The sequence below is a fragment of the Micromesistius poutassou genome (assembly GCF_964030765.1).
Source record: "Micromesistius poutassou genome assembly, chromosome: 3".
NCBI classification, from domain to species: Eukaryota; Metazoa; Chordata; class Actinopteri; order Gadiformes; family Gadidae; genus Micromesistius; species Micromesistius poutassou.
In genome coordinates this window covers 11,112,027-11,128,796 of record NC_140273.1, presented here as the reverse complement: position 1 = coordinate 11,128,796, position 16,770 = coordinate 11,112,027, and the positions used below count along the sequence as shown (strand labels likewise).

Here is a 16,770-nt window from a genome sequence, read left to right as displayed (position 1 = left end):
AGCCCAAAGTGCATTCTGGATTGATGAGGATGCTGGTGGGACCTCTCATTAAATTTCTTATTTCTCACCATTGGAACAATGCAAAAAATGCGGTAATTCTCAGAAAAGAACCCCTGAGATGTTTTCATATGGGAATGAAACTAATTTCTGATAGTAATAGTTGCTTCTTAAGATTTAAAATAATAATTATTAATAATAATTAATAATAATTTACATTATAAACCTCATTGTAACCACTGCATCTTTGTGTAGACAGAACTCAAGCCATGGGTGGAAAAAAACATTAAAAAGCTATATTTATTTCAACTAGTATTCATCGTTGCTCATGAACAGAATTGTAACAATATAAAAACAATAAAGAAAAGAAAGAAAAGAAAACAGGGAAGGTTGTAGATTCTGCCTCTTCTACTCCACGGTCCGACCAAAGTACTCCTTCTGGAACTTCTGGAACTCCTCCTCACTGAAGACGGAGGTGGTCTCGGCGGCCTTCCTGACTGGCGCGTCCGGTCGGTTCCTCGCCTGCCTGCCGGTGTGCTGGCTCATGATCTGATTGGCCGACGGGAAGAGTGTTTCATTTAACTAGGGTTTGAATGACTGAAGGAAGGAATGTTGACTAACATACTATTTTCTACTATTAATCCACACTTTGGGCAAAGTGTCAACGTGTTTTTTGTTGTTGCTTTTTAGATGCTCCTTCATGACACATCTTATCTGACAACGAGTAGTGGGCAGACAACACGAATACTGACCTTCTTGGTGACCGTGTCGGTGGCTATGTAGCCACTCCCCAGGAAGTAGGCAAGGTTGTCCGTCAGGTGGCTCTTCCCCTGCGTCTTCCTGAACTCCTCTGGGTGGAGAGAGAGAGAGAGAGAGAGAGAGAGAGAGAGAGAGAGAGAGAGAGAGAGAGAGAGAGAGAGAGAGAGAATAAAATGAGTCCAGTTGATATCAACCATCCTATATCTCCAAAAGCCTGTTGATTAATTTCGTCCAAAAGGTTTGCAATGGGATCCCTGTGTGCCCCAAAATACAGTGTACGATAGTGATATGCAGGATTTCTTTGTCACAAATGGGGCTAATTGAGTATATGCTTGAAACTCTAAACCATACATTAATGACCATTAGTGTCCACTGTCCACTATTTGCTACATAATGAGAGAATGCAGTGAAAAGTTTATTTAAAAATGCAAGTATTACCAACAGCGTTCTTGATCCTCTTGTCTTTGACGGTGGCTTTGCTCTTACCAGGACCCAGGCGTCCCTGCAGACGTTTAACCTGCTTAGTGACGCCTCGCCGGTTAGTGCTCACCATGTCCATCACCTTGGCGTTGCTAGGAGTCTGGTGTTTCTTTACTCTGCTTGATTTTCCTTTACCGACATCTGTAAAACATTTATCAAAAAAGGATAAAGGCAGTCAAGAGTTTCGCCGCTTAGTTCTCATTACCGTGCACTTCTAATCTGAATACACCATTTCAGGTGCACTATACACACACACACACACACACACACACACACACACACACACACACACACACACACACACACACACACACACACACACACACACACACACACACACACACACACACACACACACACACACACACACACACACAATCTATTTTACATCAACCAAGAAAAGAGATACATGGCATGGGCGCAGCCAACCATCGAGGGTCAACAAACATCAACGTGTGGTTTTTATTTTATCTTCATCGCTACCTTTAATGTCGTTGCTAAGCAGGTCAAGGCCTCTTCTTATTATCGACGCCGACATATTGATATTTTCTTGTTCTTTAACTTCATTCGAGAATTGCCTAATATATGGGAAACTTGTCCACCATCGTACAAAACGTGTGTGATAATCAACATCCGGTGAATGGCGCCACTTTATAATGGGCTCGGCCAAAGCTTGCGTAGAGGCAAACCGTTCCGAATAGCGAAATGTAATAGAAAGGAAAAATAACATAACCATTTTTTTTCTAGATAAATCATAGGTGATTATTACTAGTAGGCCTACTGAGGAACTAGTCATAATCGTAGTCACTAGCCATTCTTCAAACTTTTATTTTAGCAAACGTCTTCTTAAATAGGAATACCTCCAATATTGTTATTGCATGTGCAAAAATTGCTTTCCAACGGAAAAAAAAAATAGACGCCCTATCAAATTTCATCCGCAAACTTTTTAAAAAAAATGTATTTATTTGAAGGACAGTGCACATTAATCTACATTTCTGTAGATGTACCAGTGTTAGCCAGCAGGCAAGTTTTCAACTGCAGTCCTTTGGCAAGATTTTAAGCTAGGCACAGGATGGAGTTGGGCATGTGGTGGAAATTGGGTTTCTTTAAAAACAGTCGTCCCCTTGTGTCCCGTGTTCTATTTGCCAAACACAAGTTTGAATTTGAATGAACCAATGAACCTTTTGGGTGACAATCAAGCACTACCTGTGGTGGCCTGTATTCGTCTTGTATTGGCCAGTAGAGGTCACTGTGTGCCTAGGGACAGTTTATGATCAGGTTAATTAGCTCGATTACTCGAGTTTAATCAAACATAATGTATACAGATTACGAGCACATTCCTCTGAATAATAAATAAATTGTGACTATAGTGTGTTCACCATGAAATTAACTTAAGTCTAAATAAGTCAAAATAATAAGAACTCCGATATTCTGATTCGATCCCAGACAAAACCACAAGGTTGTATCAATTAACAATTATTTATGTATAAAAAATTATCTCTCCCTTTCTATTAGACACAAACACACACATAGGCCTACACACTCTCAACTATAAAGTATCCTTTAGGATCAACCCCAAAACCAAGACCTTTACACAACGGGATATGCTATTTCTCCTTTTTTATTTATTGAGGAAGAGCTAACTAGTATTCGTCATGTAGAAAAGAAATGTGAAAGAGCGTGAGTAACATACGAAAGGTCAGCATATCGCTTTGTGGCTAATCTGCATTTCGCCGAATCCCCCGCCTCCATGTTTTTCACAGAAACTGCGAAAACATTCTGAACAGCAGATCATTTATAACACCCGGACATGGAAACATCCACAGGTCAGTTTTACTCACATGCATCGACTTTTACTTTGATAATTATATTTTTCCATCTCCAATTACATGATTAATGAGTTTTCGACGAGGATGGTGACACATCTGGATGTGTAGCCATATTACATTGATGACGTATGAGGTATGAAGATCGATGATGAGATGATTTGAACGATTATTTGACTAAGATCGAGAATCATATGAAAATGTCTAGAACTTGTGGATTTGAAACACATTTTTCAGAGTGGATTTTGACATCGTTCTCAGTCAGTCAATATCTTAATATGTGTGCGTGTTTATATCTGATTAGGTGTGATTAGTGTGTGTGTGTGTGTGTGTGTGTGTGTGTGTGTGTGTGTGTGTGTGTGTGTGTGTGTGTGTGTGTGTGTGTGTGTGTGTGTGTGTGTTTGTGGTTCATGCAGGGTACATAGTTAGAGAATGTCTTGAATCTTACTAAGTCCCACTATGGGGTTGTGTACTATAACCCTGATGTGGAATTAGTCTGTGATAACAGGGAATTTTAAATTGATAACAGCTTTTATTGACTGTCTTTTGGTGTGTGAACAGGGAGTTTCCTTTTAAATGTAATCCCAAATCATGTAATATGTTACATTCTAATCCTTAATGTACCTCATCACAGCGTCCCTATCACACAAACCAATAACTTTTCTACATTGTTCCTGTATAGGCTACAATACAGGAATTATTTGTGCATGTCACAGAACATTTAATGATGTCATATGTCGTACAACTGGGTGGGGGGATTCCGAACAAGAGTCGGCTGTACCATGTTTGAAAGTTATTTCCTAAGCAGATAACAGCCTGCTCGCATTCGATTCCCCCAAAACACCTTAAGCGCACCAAAAGCGACCCGAACCGTTATAACGCACAACGTTGATATACACGTCTGTTAATGTTGATATAAAAATATTTTTGGTTAAGAAATGTTAATATATATGTTCCAACGTGTTTCTCTGGCGACTTGGTTATTGAAAGAACACCGTCAAACAGTTACATAAAGTAACACATAACATAACATTACAGAGCACTACACGACGCAAAGACAGATTCAACCGATACGTTCCAACAACTTCCTGGCTTGACCTGAGATAATATTCAGAAAAACGAACACGCTTTTCTTCTAACCCCTACCTGCTCCTTAATGACCTGTCTCTGTATTCTCTGTCTAACCTCTACCTGCTCCTTAATGACCTGTCTCTGTAATCACTGTCTAACCCCTACCTGCTCCTTAATGACCTGTCTCTGTATCCACTGTCTAACCCCTACCTGCTCCTTAATGACCTGCCTCTGTATTCACTGTCTAACCCCTACCTGCTCCTTAATGACCTGTCTCTGTATCCACTGTTTAACCCATACCTGCTCCTTAATGACCTGTCTCTGTATTCACTGTCTAACCCCTACCTGCTCCTTAATGACCTGTTTCTCTATTCACTATCTAACCCCTACCTGCTCCTTAATGACCTGTCTCTGTATTCTCTGTCTAACCCCTACCTGCTCCTTAATGACCTGTCTCTGTATTCTCCGTCTAACCCCTACCTGCTCCTTAATGACCTGTTTCTGTATTCACTGTCTAACCCCTACCTGCTCCTTAATGACCTGTCTCTGTAATCACTGTCTAACCCCTACCTGCTCCTTAATGACCTGTCTCTGTATTCTCTGTCTAACCCCTACCTGCTCCTTAATGACCTGTCTCTGTATTCTCTGTCTAACCCCTAACTGCTCCTTAATGACCTGTCTCTGTATTCTCTGTCTAACGTCTATCTGCTCCTTAATGACCTGTCTCTGTAATCACTGTCTAACCCCTACCTGCTCCTTAATGACCTGTCTCTGTATTCTCTGTCTAACCCCTACCTGCTCCTTAATAACCTGTCTCTGTATCCACTGTCTAACCCCTACCTGCTCCTTAATGACCTGTCTCTGTATTCTCTGTCTAACCCCTACCTGCTCCTTAATGACCTGTCTCTGTATTCTCTGTCTAACCTCTACCTGCTCCTTAATGACCTGTCTCTGTAATCCCTGTCTAACCCCTACCTGCTCCTTAATGACCTGTCTCTGTATTCTCTTCTAATCCCTACCTGCTCCTTAATGACCTGTCTCTGTATTCTCTGTCTAACCCCTACCTGCTCCTTAATGACTTGTCTCTGTATTCACTATCTAACCCCTACCTGCTCCTTAATGACCTGTCTCTGTATTCTCTGTCTAACCCCTACCTGCTCCTTAATGACCTGTCTCTGTATTCACTATCTAACCCCTACCTGCTCCTTAATGACCTGTCTCTGTATTCTCTGTCTAACGCCTACCTGCTCCTTAATGACCTGTCTCTGTATTCTGTCTAACCCCTACCTGCTCCTTAATGACCTGTCTCTGTAATCACTGTCTAACCCCTACCTGCTCCTTAATGACCTGTCTCTGTATTCACTGTCTAACCCCTACCTGCTCCTTAATGACCTGTCTTTGTATTCTCTATCTAACCCCTACCTGCTCCTTAATGACCTGTCTCTGTATTCTCTGTCTAACCCCTACCTGCTCCTTAATGACCTGTCTCTGTATTCACTGTCTAACCCCTACCTGCTCCTTAATGACCTGTCTTTGTATTCTCTGACCCATTTGTAATTGACCGTCTCATATTCATAGTGCTATCATGGCATTTCTTTTGAAAAGTGTGTGCGACTGTGTGCAGCTGTTACAATCATGACCTGTTTTGAAGGAAACATAACTTTCCATTGTCCTCTTTTAAACAGGTGACCGAAAGAATCTAACTGACTCCCCCCCACCACACACACACACACACACACACACACACACACACACACACACACACACACACACACATATTGTAGCAACAGACACCTATAACCACATTGCAATGGGAACTGCGCTCACTACTCAGAAAACAGGATGTGTGGGTGGGTGGGTGGGTGGTTTGGTGGTCAAGTTAATAAACAAAGTTTCTCTAAAATCAACTAATTCCTGAAATCTTTTTTTATTTAAAGTGAGTTACACTGAGTTCAGATACAGTATTAAAGAGCATTCAGATGCAAGTCATCAAGGAGTGGGTCAGAGTTAGGGCATCTTGCCCTCGGATGCATACACAGTAAACTCAGGACATCGTAGATCGGTCCCAGAGCCTTTCGGCTGGGACTCAAACCCCATAGCCACTAGACAATCCCAAGACATAGTTGATAAAGCACCACCAACATCATTACCAATCTGACTGGGAAGGAAGTTCAGTACAATCAAAAGAGTGTGTTTTATGCTATATATATATATATATATATATATATATATATATATAGAGAGAGAGAGAGAGAGAGAGAGAGAGAGAGAGAGAGAGAGAGAGAGAGAGAGAGATTTAATTAACAGAGCAGCAGGTGGATTGAGAATTTGTACATTTGTTAAGAGGCAAAGTGATTCATAATCATATGTCCAATACTGTATGGTCATTCTACATTACAGTTTGCATGACAAGGCAAAGGACCTTGTCACCTACATGCTACAGACACAGATGACAGCAGTGGTAATAAGAACTGAAAAAGATGCAAAGGTAACATAACCAGGGTTCTAAATTAACACCCGCCAACCCGCCAAATGCGGGTTAAAAATCATTTTGGCGGGTGTTCATAAAAACTTACTAGCCAGTTTGGCCGGTGATGCATGAGTCAATCTCAGAGCCGCTCTACCGTTCTCGCTCCCTGGGCTGTAGGCTACTGACTACATTTCCCATGAGCACTGTCGTGATGCTACGTGATTGTGTGGGGCGCGCCCCACTGGTGGGGAATAGCTGCAAGTCGCGATTACGAGACAAATAGAAGGCACCTACGTCCAAGTGGGGCGCGACAAACGGGAGGAAATGTCACTGAAAACTCCATATTTCTTATGGTAGGAGCGAAAGCTTGACAGTAGGGCTGGGCGATATGGGCCAAAGGTCATATCTCGTATTTTCAAGCAGAATGTCGATATAAGATATATCAATATTTGTTCATGCAATAAAATAGGTGCCGTCGCCGCGCTCCAACTCGTCATTCTATATCGGGGGTGCCGTGTCGCTGTGCTCGTTAACCTGCCTTGCCGATTGCAACTCAATCCTAAATTTGGGTGTAGGCCAGGGTAGGGTGACCAGACGTCCCCGGTTTCCGGGGACAGTCCCCGTTTTCAGTGACCTGTCCCCGGCTACGGCTGTCCCCGGATTTGACCCCCCCCCCCCCCCCCCGTCAACAATTCCGTTCGACCCCCCCCCCCCCCCCAAAAAAAACGATATGTTTGGAGGTTTTTACACCGCAGAACCCAAAATGTCCCCGGATTTTGCCTCATAAATCTGGTCTCCTTAGGCCAGGGTAGCTAAACATTTTAAAATAGTCAGTCAAAAACAGTTGGAGCAAGATGTGGCAAATACATGTTTCGCGCTGAAGGGGATTTAAAAAAAGAGACGCGAGTCAGAGGGGAACAGAGGGCCGGGGCAGAATGTGTGTGAGCCAGAGGCAGAGCTGAGTGGAGAGAGATAAGCAGAGCAGAGTCCGGCTGCACGGCTCTTATTTGCAAACAGCACCAATCCTTAACCGCAAAACTTTTTTATTTTACATTCCGCACCCGACCAGACCCGCTATAAATTGATACCGACGCCCGACCCGCATCCAAAGGAAAATTAGACACGTAAGATGGAACGCCGGGGAATTACACTAGTGGTGTTTGGCGTGGTGCTTTTAGATTGCCGTGCAAAAAAGCACATCATCCACTGTTGACGGTTTTAGTTGACTCCTCCGCTCCTGAATAGGCTGCTATCAGATCCAGTCTCACTCCTTTTTCTTTCAGATGCACTTTTATTTTCTCTATTTTTGAACTTGATGCAAGTTATGACACAGCTGCACTTTTATTTTCTCTATTGTTGAACATGCTGTTATTTGATATTATTTAGTTCGAATTTAGATACAACAGAGAGGAAGGAGGCAGGGGATGAGATTGAGAATATCAACAACAAATATCAACAAAAAATTTGGCTAGTGGAAATTCTGATTGGCTGTTAATCAAAAAAGTTCATTTAGAACACTGAACATAACATGTGATGTGATACAGAAAGCTGTGCAGGTAATAATATTTTTTCACCTTTTAAAGGCTAACAAAAGACGAGTGTGAAAGCACATTGGGGTCAGAACAAGTTTTAGGGCAAGAACAAGAACCAAAATAGGTCTGTGGAGTCATGGCAACGTCACAGACACATGTTTTCATGACTCGATGGAGTCACTAATTCTGCTTTTTCAGTTCACCTGTTGCGGGGAGCTCTCCCTGACTGCGTGTTTGCATACACGTGAGGTGTGGCGATACTGAAAATAACAGGATGGCGCTTGTGGTTGTGAAACCAGCAGACATTGCTCCTCAAACGGATGTCAGAGTTGGTGGTGCTTTATCAACTATGTCTCTTTGTCCTCCATCGTTTAGGATGAGGAGGAGGAGCCGAGGTATTTAAACGGCAGTACTACCGAGCCACGCAGCCACTCTGCTTCAGCCAGCGAGGACCTACCTTGGTTGAAGTCTCCCAGAGGACCAGAGACATGGGGACATGGGGACGGGGAGGGGATGCCTCGCGTCGCTCTCGTCACCTGCTGCTTCTCCTGGCCGCGTCTCTGTCTCTGCCCACCGCCTATGGCCTGAATCGCAGTGAGTGATTCGTCCTGCGCTCAACAATTACACACAGTCCCTTCGTTTCCGTTGTGGGACTGTGGTGGGGATATGAACAGACAATGTTTTAGGGTTGTAGGTTCTAGTTTTTGAAAGAAACAACGATACGGTGTATTTTTATCTTCATCCCCCGATAACTCTTTGATCATAATACAGTTATTGATGATCCATTCTAACTGGAAGGTTAAATACATAGATAAACAATTGCTTAAATACAGTGGTTTTACAATCATCAGGACATGACACATAAGTGGGCGCAGCAGAGGGGCTAATTATGAACCATAAAATATGCATGCATGTTGTCCTGGACAACAATATTCGTAGACAAAGTGTCTGTAAGGGATTAAAATCAACACCTTGTAGACCGGCCGGCCACACTAGAAATCCTCTTATGAAAGCTCAATCATAGGCTACTGCTCGCAAATAGTTTCTCGTAGAATATATCTGTAACTAAACAGGACTCACGGCGTAATCCCAACCCGTTTCAGATTCAGGTTTCAACTCAGGTTCGGTGCGTCTCTGGATCAGTTTATGCAAAACATCTGAGTCCCGGGGCAGCTGTAAAATCACCTTTCTGTCTCCATCCCCCAGGTCTCAAATGTCTGTGTGACTTCGACACAACCATCTCCTGTGATTGGAACAGCTCATTATCGACCCAGTATTCTCACATCACGGCTGCCACCTCATGCAAGCTCAAGACCGCAAAAATCAGTCGGAGATCTAAGTACATATACATACCAGGCAGACACAGATCCCCTCTGGATCATTTTGTTTCCGCTTTTATGAAGATATGTTGTTTAACTTTATGAAGGTTTAAAAAACCTGCAGTGTCCTGAGTCTCTCCTATCGGGACGGAGAGTTGAGCTTAATTTATAGTTGCGGTCATGCGCCGTTTGCAAAGTGCTCAGGCAGTCACACACAATCATGGCATTTATATTGGGACGTGGCTGTGGACTGCAACTCATCACAGACCTTCACAACTTCAGAAGTGTGTGACATGCAACAAATCGCTTTGTGATCTGTGCGCGAGGGCAGTTATTGCGTCATTTTCACACCAGCTCATGCAGTTTACGCACGGCCCCTATACATTAGGTTCTACAAGTCCAAGGTATATAGAATACATCTAACCGACAATAATGAATTCCTACTTCAGTGTAATAGCCACTATGTTCAAACAAAACAGACCACACTAGAATAACATAGAATAACATAGAATAGCATGCCATAGAAAAGAACATAACTAGAATATCATTGAAAATAACAAAACAGCACCGACCCTGAACGGCATAGGATAGAACAGATCGGCACAGAGCTAGAGCTATGAAATAGAATAAAGCAAAAAATAAACAGAACAGGATTAGAATAGAACAACAGAATATACTATAATGAAACTCTGATACTAATACTACTTTCATTACTGCCCGGAATGAAGGACAAAATCTGAATGTGATCTGAGGCCCCTGGACCCCGCTCACCCAGCCTTAAGAGCATGCAGCCTGGTCATACCACCACCCAAGAGCCAGGTAACCCTAACCCTTTATCCCCTAACCCTTCCCCTCAAGGTAATCCTAACCCCCCATCTCCTAACCCTACCCCTCAAGGTAACCCTAACTCTCTATCCCCTAACCCTACCCCTCAAGGTAACCCTAACCCTATATCCCCTAACCATCAAAGTAACCCTAACCCTAACCACCCAATTACACCTAACTAGGTAGGCCAGGTAACTCTAACCCTTAAACCCTGACCCTAACCAAAACTCTAACCCTCAAGTGGTCAAGAATAAGTGTTCTCCTTGTTGACGTTTTCCCCCTCAGGTGTTTCATCACACAGATAGCTGGAACATTTCTCTGGACTGTGAGTCTGTTTACACCAGCATCAATTACAGGCCAGCAGACCACAGTAAGTACTAAGCTTAACCTAACCCTTTATTCCCTTCACTGCTCATAGCCCAGGGCCAACCTTAACACTGAACACACCTTTTACTTGTTTGGTGTGTGTGTCTGTGCGTAGTAAAGCTGAAGCCACCCAGCAGGCCTGAGGTCAACCTGACCATCGTCTCCTTGTTCTCTGAGGTGCCTAGATTGTTAAGAGTTGACCAGCGTGTGATCCAACTGCAGTGGAAACAAGAAGGTCAACCATGGACGGTAGGGGTTTATATGTGTGTGTGTGTGTGTGTGTGTGTGTGTGTGTGTGTGTGTGTGTGTGTGTGTGTGTGTGTGTGTGTGTGTGTGTGTGTGTGTGTGTGTGTGTGTGTGTGTGTGTGTGTGTGTGTGTGTGTGTTTGTGGCACAAAATTTCCCTCAACGCAACAGAACAAAACACAACTCATCACAACACAACTTCAATAGGTCCATCACGTACATTATGAAACTCTTCTCGTTGTTTTTTCTTCTGCTTAGAATGAGCCCGACCTGACCGACCTGTGCCAACCCCTGTGCCAGGTGAATTTAACCAGGCTGAAGCAGGGAGGGCAGTACCAGGCGCGCAGCCGAGTCCGGCCTAACGAGATTGTGTACACTTCAGAGTGGAGTGACTGGAGCCCTGTATTGACATGGGTCTCTGCCGTCGGGACGGAAACGTTGATTAAAGACACAGGTGATTGAAGAACCGGTCAAAGGCCTTCACAGGCCTTCCAGGCCTTCCAGGCCTTCCTTGTATGTTGTGTTTACTTATAGGAGGAACCAGAGGAGACTAGATGCCATCGATTACCACAACAGATCACAGCAGCCTCTGCTTATCTCTCTGTTGGAAATTGTATGAAAACAAGAGACGAAAGGGGAACTGACCTTGCCCTGTGTTGTCTGGTCCTAAGGAGAATTTGGTATACAGTGGGAACCTCTGGTGACAGCAGTCGTAGGTGCAATAGTGGTTCTATCCCTAGCCATCATCGTCTGCAAGACAGACAGAGACACCTGGTAAGTGTTGAGGTCCCCACAAGTATACCATTTCCTAAAAGTGTGTGTGTGTGTGTCTCATGATTCTGACTTTGTCACACTTTTAATTGATCATGTGATTGGTTGGTTGGTTGTTTGAGTTGCTTCTGTGTTTCAGGGTCTATATGGTGAAGAAGATCAGGGGTCCTCCTCTGCCAAACCTGGATCACTTACTCTGGCCTGACGGCAAATCTCAGGTTAGCCTTAAAATGTTTAGAAATGTTCCTGCTACAAATTGTTTTTTCCAGCTAGGGCTAAAAGCTTTCCCTGCTTGAAAGATTACAGCACCTCTGCAATGAAACCAAAATATCAGGTACAGGCCTCTGATTCAATCACCAAATCAGCACAGGAAGTACTTGGTATTTTTAAAGAATTTACAAAAGTTTACAAAAGCACAGTGGATAGAGAGATCATGTAGCGACTAGGCTAGCAGTGGCTGCGGTGTGAAAGTGTAGTGGCTCCGGGGGTCTGAAAGCGAGACGCCATCCCTTTCCTGCTCCTTAATGACATGCATCCCATTCCCTCTACGTCGCTGTTGATTCTTCAATATAAGACAGTGTGATGATACACGCCACATTAAAACACACTCTTCTCCATTGGTCGTCCTACAGCTCTGGCTGAAGCCTAGCCTCACCAGCGAGTCCCATCACACCCTGACTGGGCTTGATGTTATCTCCTCAGTGGAGGTCACCAACCACTGGTCTGCAACACTGAACCTCAAGGCCTCCTCCAGTTACTCCAACCCAAGCTATCCCCCCCTCCTCCTCCACGTCCGGCCCCTCTCCTCCCTCCTCAGCCCGCCCAAGGGGAACCTGAAGCCCTGCAGCGCTGACTCCCCTTACGGTCCCACGGGCGGGGGAGCCGTGGGTGAGGAGGCAATGGGAGAATCAGAGGAGAACCAGAGGGAGGGTGTAGAAGGAAGGGCCCCATGGGACCTGGATCTACTCAACATGATCTCCGGCCCTCGAATCGGCACTACTGAGTCCATGAAGGTCTGCGAGGAATACGAAAAGGTGGGAGAAGGAGGAGGCAGCCCGGCTGATGATGATGGGTCTCGAGGGCCAGAGAGTCCAGAGGAGGAGGGAGAAGAATCGCAGATTGAAAAGTTGCTGAGTCAAGGAGTCGCCCGTGGAGATATCATAGGTCAGGGCTCACTGGAGGTTTGTTTGGACTATGAAAAGTTCAAATTGCTGGAAGCTAGAACCCAGAGCCCTGATTCAGGTGTAGGCAGTGGGGGGGAGGAGCAAGTCAGTGAGGAGAGTCTGGAGGAAGTGGATTTCTCTCTTGGCACAAAAACATTTACATATCCTCCGCTTTCTGACACAGAACTGCGCCTCCCTAGTTCACTCATCCAGAGTTCCTTGTTTTTCCCAGGGCAAGGAACGAGTTCATCCTTGTCATTTAGTTCGGAAGATGGCGCTTCCATGACAAATACCAGCACATTGCTACCCTCTAGTGGCGGATATATGCAGGGCTGATGGCATACCGACGTGTCTGCGAAAAAATAAAATAAAATCTGGTTCGCTTTCGCGTGGTCTGACTGTGTGTTCACACCGCACTTTGTCCCATTTCGCCTATTCACGCGAATAGGCGAATGTTGCCGCGCAACAAATCATAATCTGTCGCTGTGCATTTTTGTGTGCATTCGCGGGGCGAATTTTTTTTTTGCCTGACAACGGTCATTCATGCCAATTCATTCTCATCAACCATGGCCGAGATGTGTGTCTGTACCTGTTGTGGAAGAGGGAGAGCCCGTCGTTTATGGGTTAATAATATAATCCGGAGGCGCACACCGCTTTGTGCCGTGATATTATATATATCATATATATTATATGATATAGATATTTATATATTATATGTAGATATAGAGCAGGAGTCGCAAACGGCAACAATCACTTTCTCCTCCAAGCTGCGGTTCACTGAACGGTTGAACGGTGATTGGCTGTTTTACGTTACTTCACCCAGGGAGTGAACTGATTGGCTGTTACGTGACGTCACCCAGGGAGTGAACGCTGATTGGCTGTTTTACGTTACTTCACCCACGTTACCCACAGGGAGTGAACGCTGATTGGCTGTTTCAACGCGAATGCCGCGAAGAAGTTGAAATGTTTCAACTTATTATTCGCGCCGCGAATAATTCGCGGCGCGAATCCACGTGAACGCGCTCGCCGTTCACGTGGAAAAATTTCGCGCTGTCAATCAAATCTTGTCGCGCGAATAGGCGAAAAAAAAATTCGCCCGATTCGCGTCTCCACGTTCACTTAACATTGAAACGTGTCGCGGGGCGAAGTGCTGTGTGAACACACCTTGACATCACTTCCCAAGATCGGAGAGGCGCTTTCACTCTATTCTACTATTATATTATTACTCTATTCTATTATTTCACTCTATTATTTCACATACGGAAAACAGAAAACTGTGCGAAATCTGTCTATCTACGCATCTAATCTAATCTGGGTCTGTTGAAGGTGGCATTGCTGTTTTTAAACTGTGATAGCCATAGGATAGGATAGGTACATTGTACCTTTTTTTTGTTTGTTTATTATTGTTATTATTATTTTTTGTATTTACTGCTGTTAGTTGGGCTAGTTGTCTCGTGTTTTTCACCTTTGGTTGGTAGTTTGGTAGCCAGCGTGCTTGTAAGGTTGGTTTGGACAGGGGCCTCTGAATTAGCCTGGTGCTACCAGACCATCGTACTTCATTTCATTTGTACAGAAGGTCTGGAACTGCTGTAATTGGCAAACGTTCAATCACTTGGAGGCGGGTGTCTGTTGAAGTTTAAAACTATTGGATCTGCCCAGTGCCACTCTGGATCTGCCATAACCAATCGCAATAGCGTTTGGTCGTGACGTATGTCATACGCCGGGACCGGCCGGAAACTACGTTGCGCGCATGCGCAGGCTGTGTACACAAACAAAACAAGATGAAGCGTGAAGATGTCTGTCAACGATAGCTGCAGGTTTTGTTCATCTAATTTTAGAGTTCAAGGAACAATTACAAATTCTACATTAATATTCGATAGTAAGGACAGAGATAATGTTTGCAGTCAACTGTCGAGGCTGGGTCTTGTCATTGACAATACGTCGCTACTTCGACGTCATCGTTCTCGGCCACTTCCTCTGTTCGCTGATTGGTCACACAGAAATTTGTTTGGGCAAAATCCCACTGTACCACTATACGTGGAAAAGCGGCTATGCCGCTTTTCCACGTATAGTAAGAAGAACGCATGACTAGATCATGCTAATCTGGGTCAAGGCTATTTACCAAAACAGTTTTCTTGTTTTTTTTGCTGTGTATCCTTTCTGAGCTCAGCTGAAATAGCTTGTGACTGGCAAACAACGGCATAAACTCAGCTTTTGTTTCATTTCCCCCTGGTTTTGTTTCCTTTTTGTCTCATTTACCCCAGTGCGTAAGGAAGAGTTTAGGGAAGAGATCAAGACCACAACACATACCGGTAGTTCTTAGTTCGTAGATACTTTTGGAAGAAAATAAAAAAAAGTTCTATACCACATTTCATTCACCTGAAAAAGTTAAATAAAAAACAAGGGGAGAATAATTTTGGGTTGTTATACTTGTTATACTTGTAAATACTTGTACTTTTACTTTTGATACTTGAGTATATTTTTTCACCAGATACTTTTGATACTTAAGTACATTTAATGTGAGCTACTTTAAGACTTTTACTCAAGTAATTTTCCTTTAGGAGACTTTAACTTTTACCAAAGTCATTTTCAGTTATGGTATTTATACTTTTACTTAGTTATTCTTTTCAAGTAGCCTACTATATGTCTGTCTCGAGGCAGCATGCAAGCTATCTTATAATAGTCTATCTTATCTTTAGTAAGCTATATATTTTGTTTTCTATTAAATAGTATTCTCTTAATAGCAAATTGTTTTGAATAAACAACTTTAGGGTTGTAGTATTATATACGTTTTTGTTGCACTGTAACTGTTTCAAAATGTATTTTAAATAAATGGTGCATATTTTGCAGAAAAATGAATGTCACCTTGTTCATGCCCTTAGTCAATGGTTAGGCTACTAATCAATTCCTAGTTTACTTTGGAGTATTATAATTTCCACCTACTGACCTTTCTTGGTATGGCTGTAGTATCTGTAGTCTCAGTATGCTATACAAGCAATTAAAAAAAAAAGTATGCAGGTAAGTGACTAGTTAAAATCAGGGATGGATTACTGAACAGGCCTACCAGGCCCAGGGTCCCAAGAGCTCTGGTGCTCTACACAAAGATGCTACTGTAATATAGGATTTGGTTTGTTCATCTTATGTCTGAATGTTGTCAATTTATTTCCACAAAATTCACCAGAATCTATCATTTAAGGCAAATTTTCCTCCAGGGGCGCATACCCCTGGATCCCTCTTGACAATTATGTTGATCAGGGCATATATCTTGGCTTAGGGGCCCACTTACCTCCCAGGGAAAAAAGTTCAGGCTTATGATTTTTTTCTACTATCACCCCTGTATATGCTACTGTAAACACAACTGAAAAACTGAATACAACTGAAAAATTGTATGTCATATTATGTTTATAATCAATAATAATCACTAATGATGATGAATGTGTCATATTATCATTCAAGAACAATACCAATTGTTTGGGACATTTGTGCATTCAAAACTGATTATTAATTATTGAGTATGAACTTTGGCACGCATTGGACTACACATTGAAGTACATCGTTAAACCCCTAATTACCTACGATAACTGCATAATTTATATTACATAGCATATGTTAAGCATCAACGGGGGTTTAACGTTTCAAAGAAACCAAGCAAATAGCGTAGGTGAATACAGCCCTCTATAGCCGGAGCTAGTCCGAGGGGATTTGGGTATCTATTTGAACAGTTTAGGTTCCCTTAAAGCGCTGTTGCTGGGTGTCAACCCTTTACGTCACAAACCTGTTGACTGCTTCGCAGCTTCACCTGAAGATGGATGGATTAGATGTCTTGTTTAACGATAGATTGGAGGCGATTTTTTTTTAATTGCGAATGATTGGGAGATCAACACAGCAGCAATATTATACGAATTGGATATAGGCCTAGGTGATCTTTGGAAAATATTTGACCGAT

General features: G+C 43.2%; 2 protein-coding genes across 3 annotated transcripts; one reads left to right on the top strand and one right to left on the bottom strand.

Annotated features, from left to right (window-relative positions):
- Positions 1–279: 279 nt before the first annotated feature.
- rps19bp1 (ribosomal protein S19 binding protein 1) lies at positions 280–1,859 on the bottom strand. Its single transcript, XM_084466121.1, has 4 exons — positions 1,720–1,859; positions 1,195–1,377; positions 750–847; positions 280–546 (listed from the first exon to the last, which is right to left on the bottom strand). The coding sequence occupies exons 1-4, from the start codon at positions 1,772–1,774 to the stop codon at positions 406–408; spliced, it is 477 nt and encodes a 158-aa protein (XP_084322247.1). The 5' UTR covers positions 1,775–1,859; the 3' UTR covers positions 280–405.
- Positions 1,860–2,996: 1,137 nt separating this feature from the next.
- LOC311341215 (uncharacterized protein) lies at positions 2,997–15,652 on the top strand. 2 transcript variants are annotated; one of them, XM_084466110.1, is made up of 10 exons: positions 2,997–3,062; positions 8,511–8,729; positions 9,342–9,474; positions 10,183–10,273; positions 10,565–10,649; positions 10,761–10,894; positions 11,149–11,344; positions 11,562–11,664; positions 11,801–11,879; positions 12,294–15,652. In XM_084466110.1, the coding sequence occupies exons 2-10, from the start codon at positions 8,624–8,626 to the stop codon at positions 13,158–13,160; spliced, it is 1,794 nt and encodes a 597-aa protein (XP_084322236.1). In that variant the 5' UTR covers positions 2,997–3,062; positions 8,511–8,623; the 3' UTR covers positions 13,161–15,652. The 2 variants fall into 2 exon arrangements, with proteins under 2 accessions (XP_084322236.1, XP_084322235.1); XM_084466109.1 differs by lacking the exon at positions 2,997–3,062 and adding an exon at positions 6,858–6,956.
- The last annotated feature ends 1,118 nt before the right edge of the window (positions 15,653–16,770 follow it).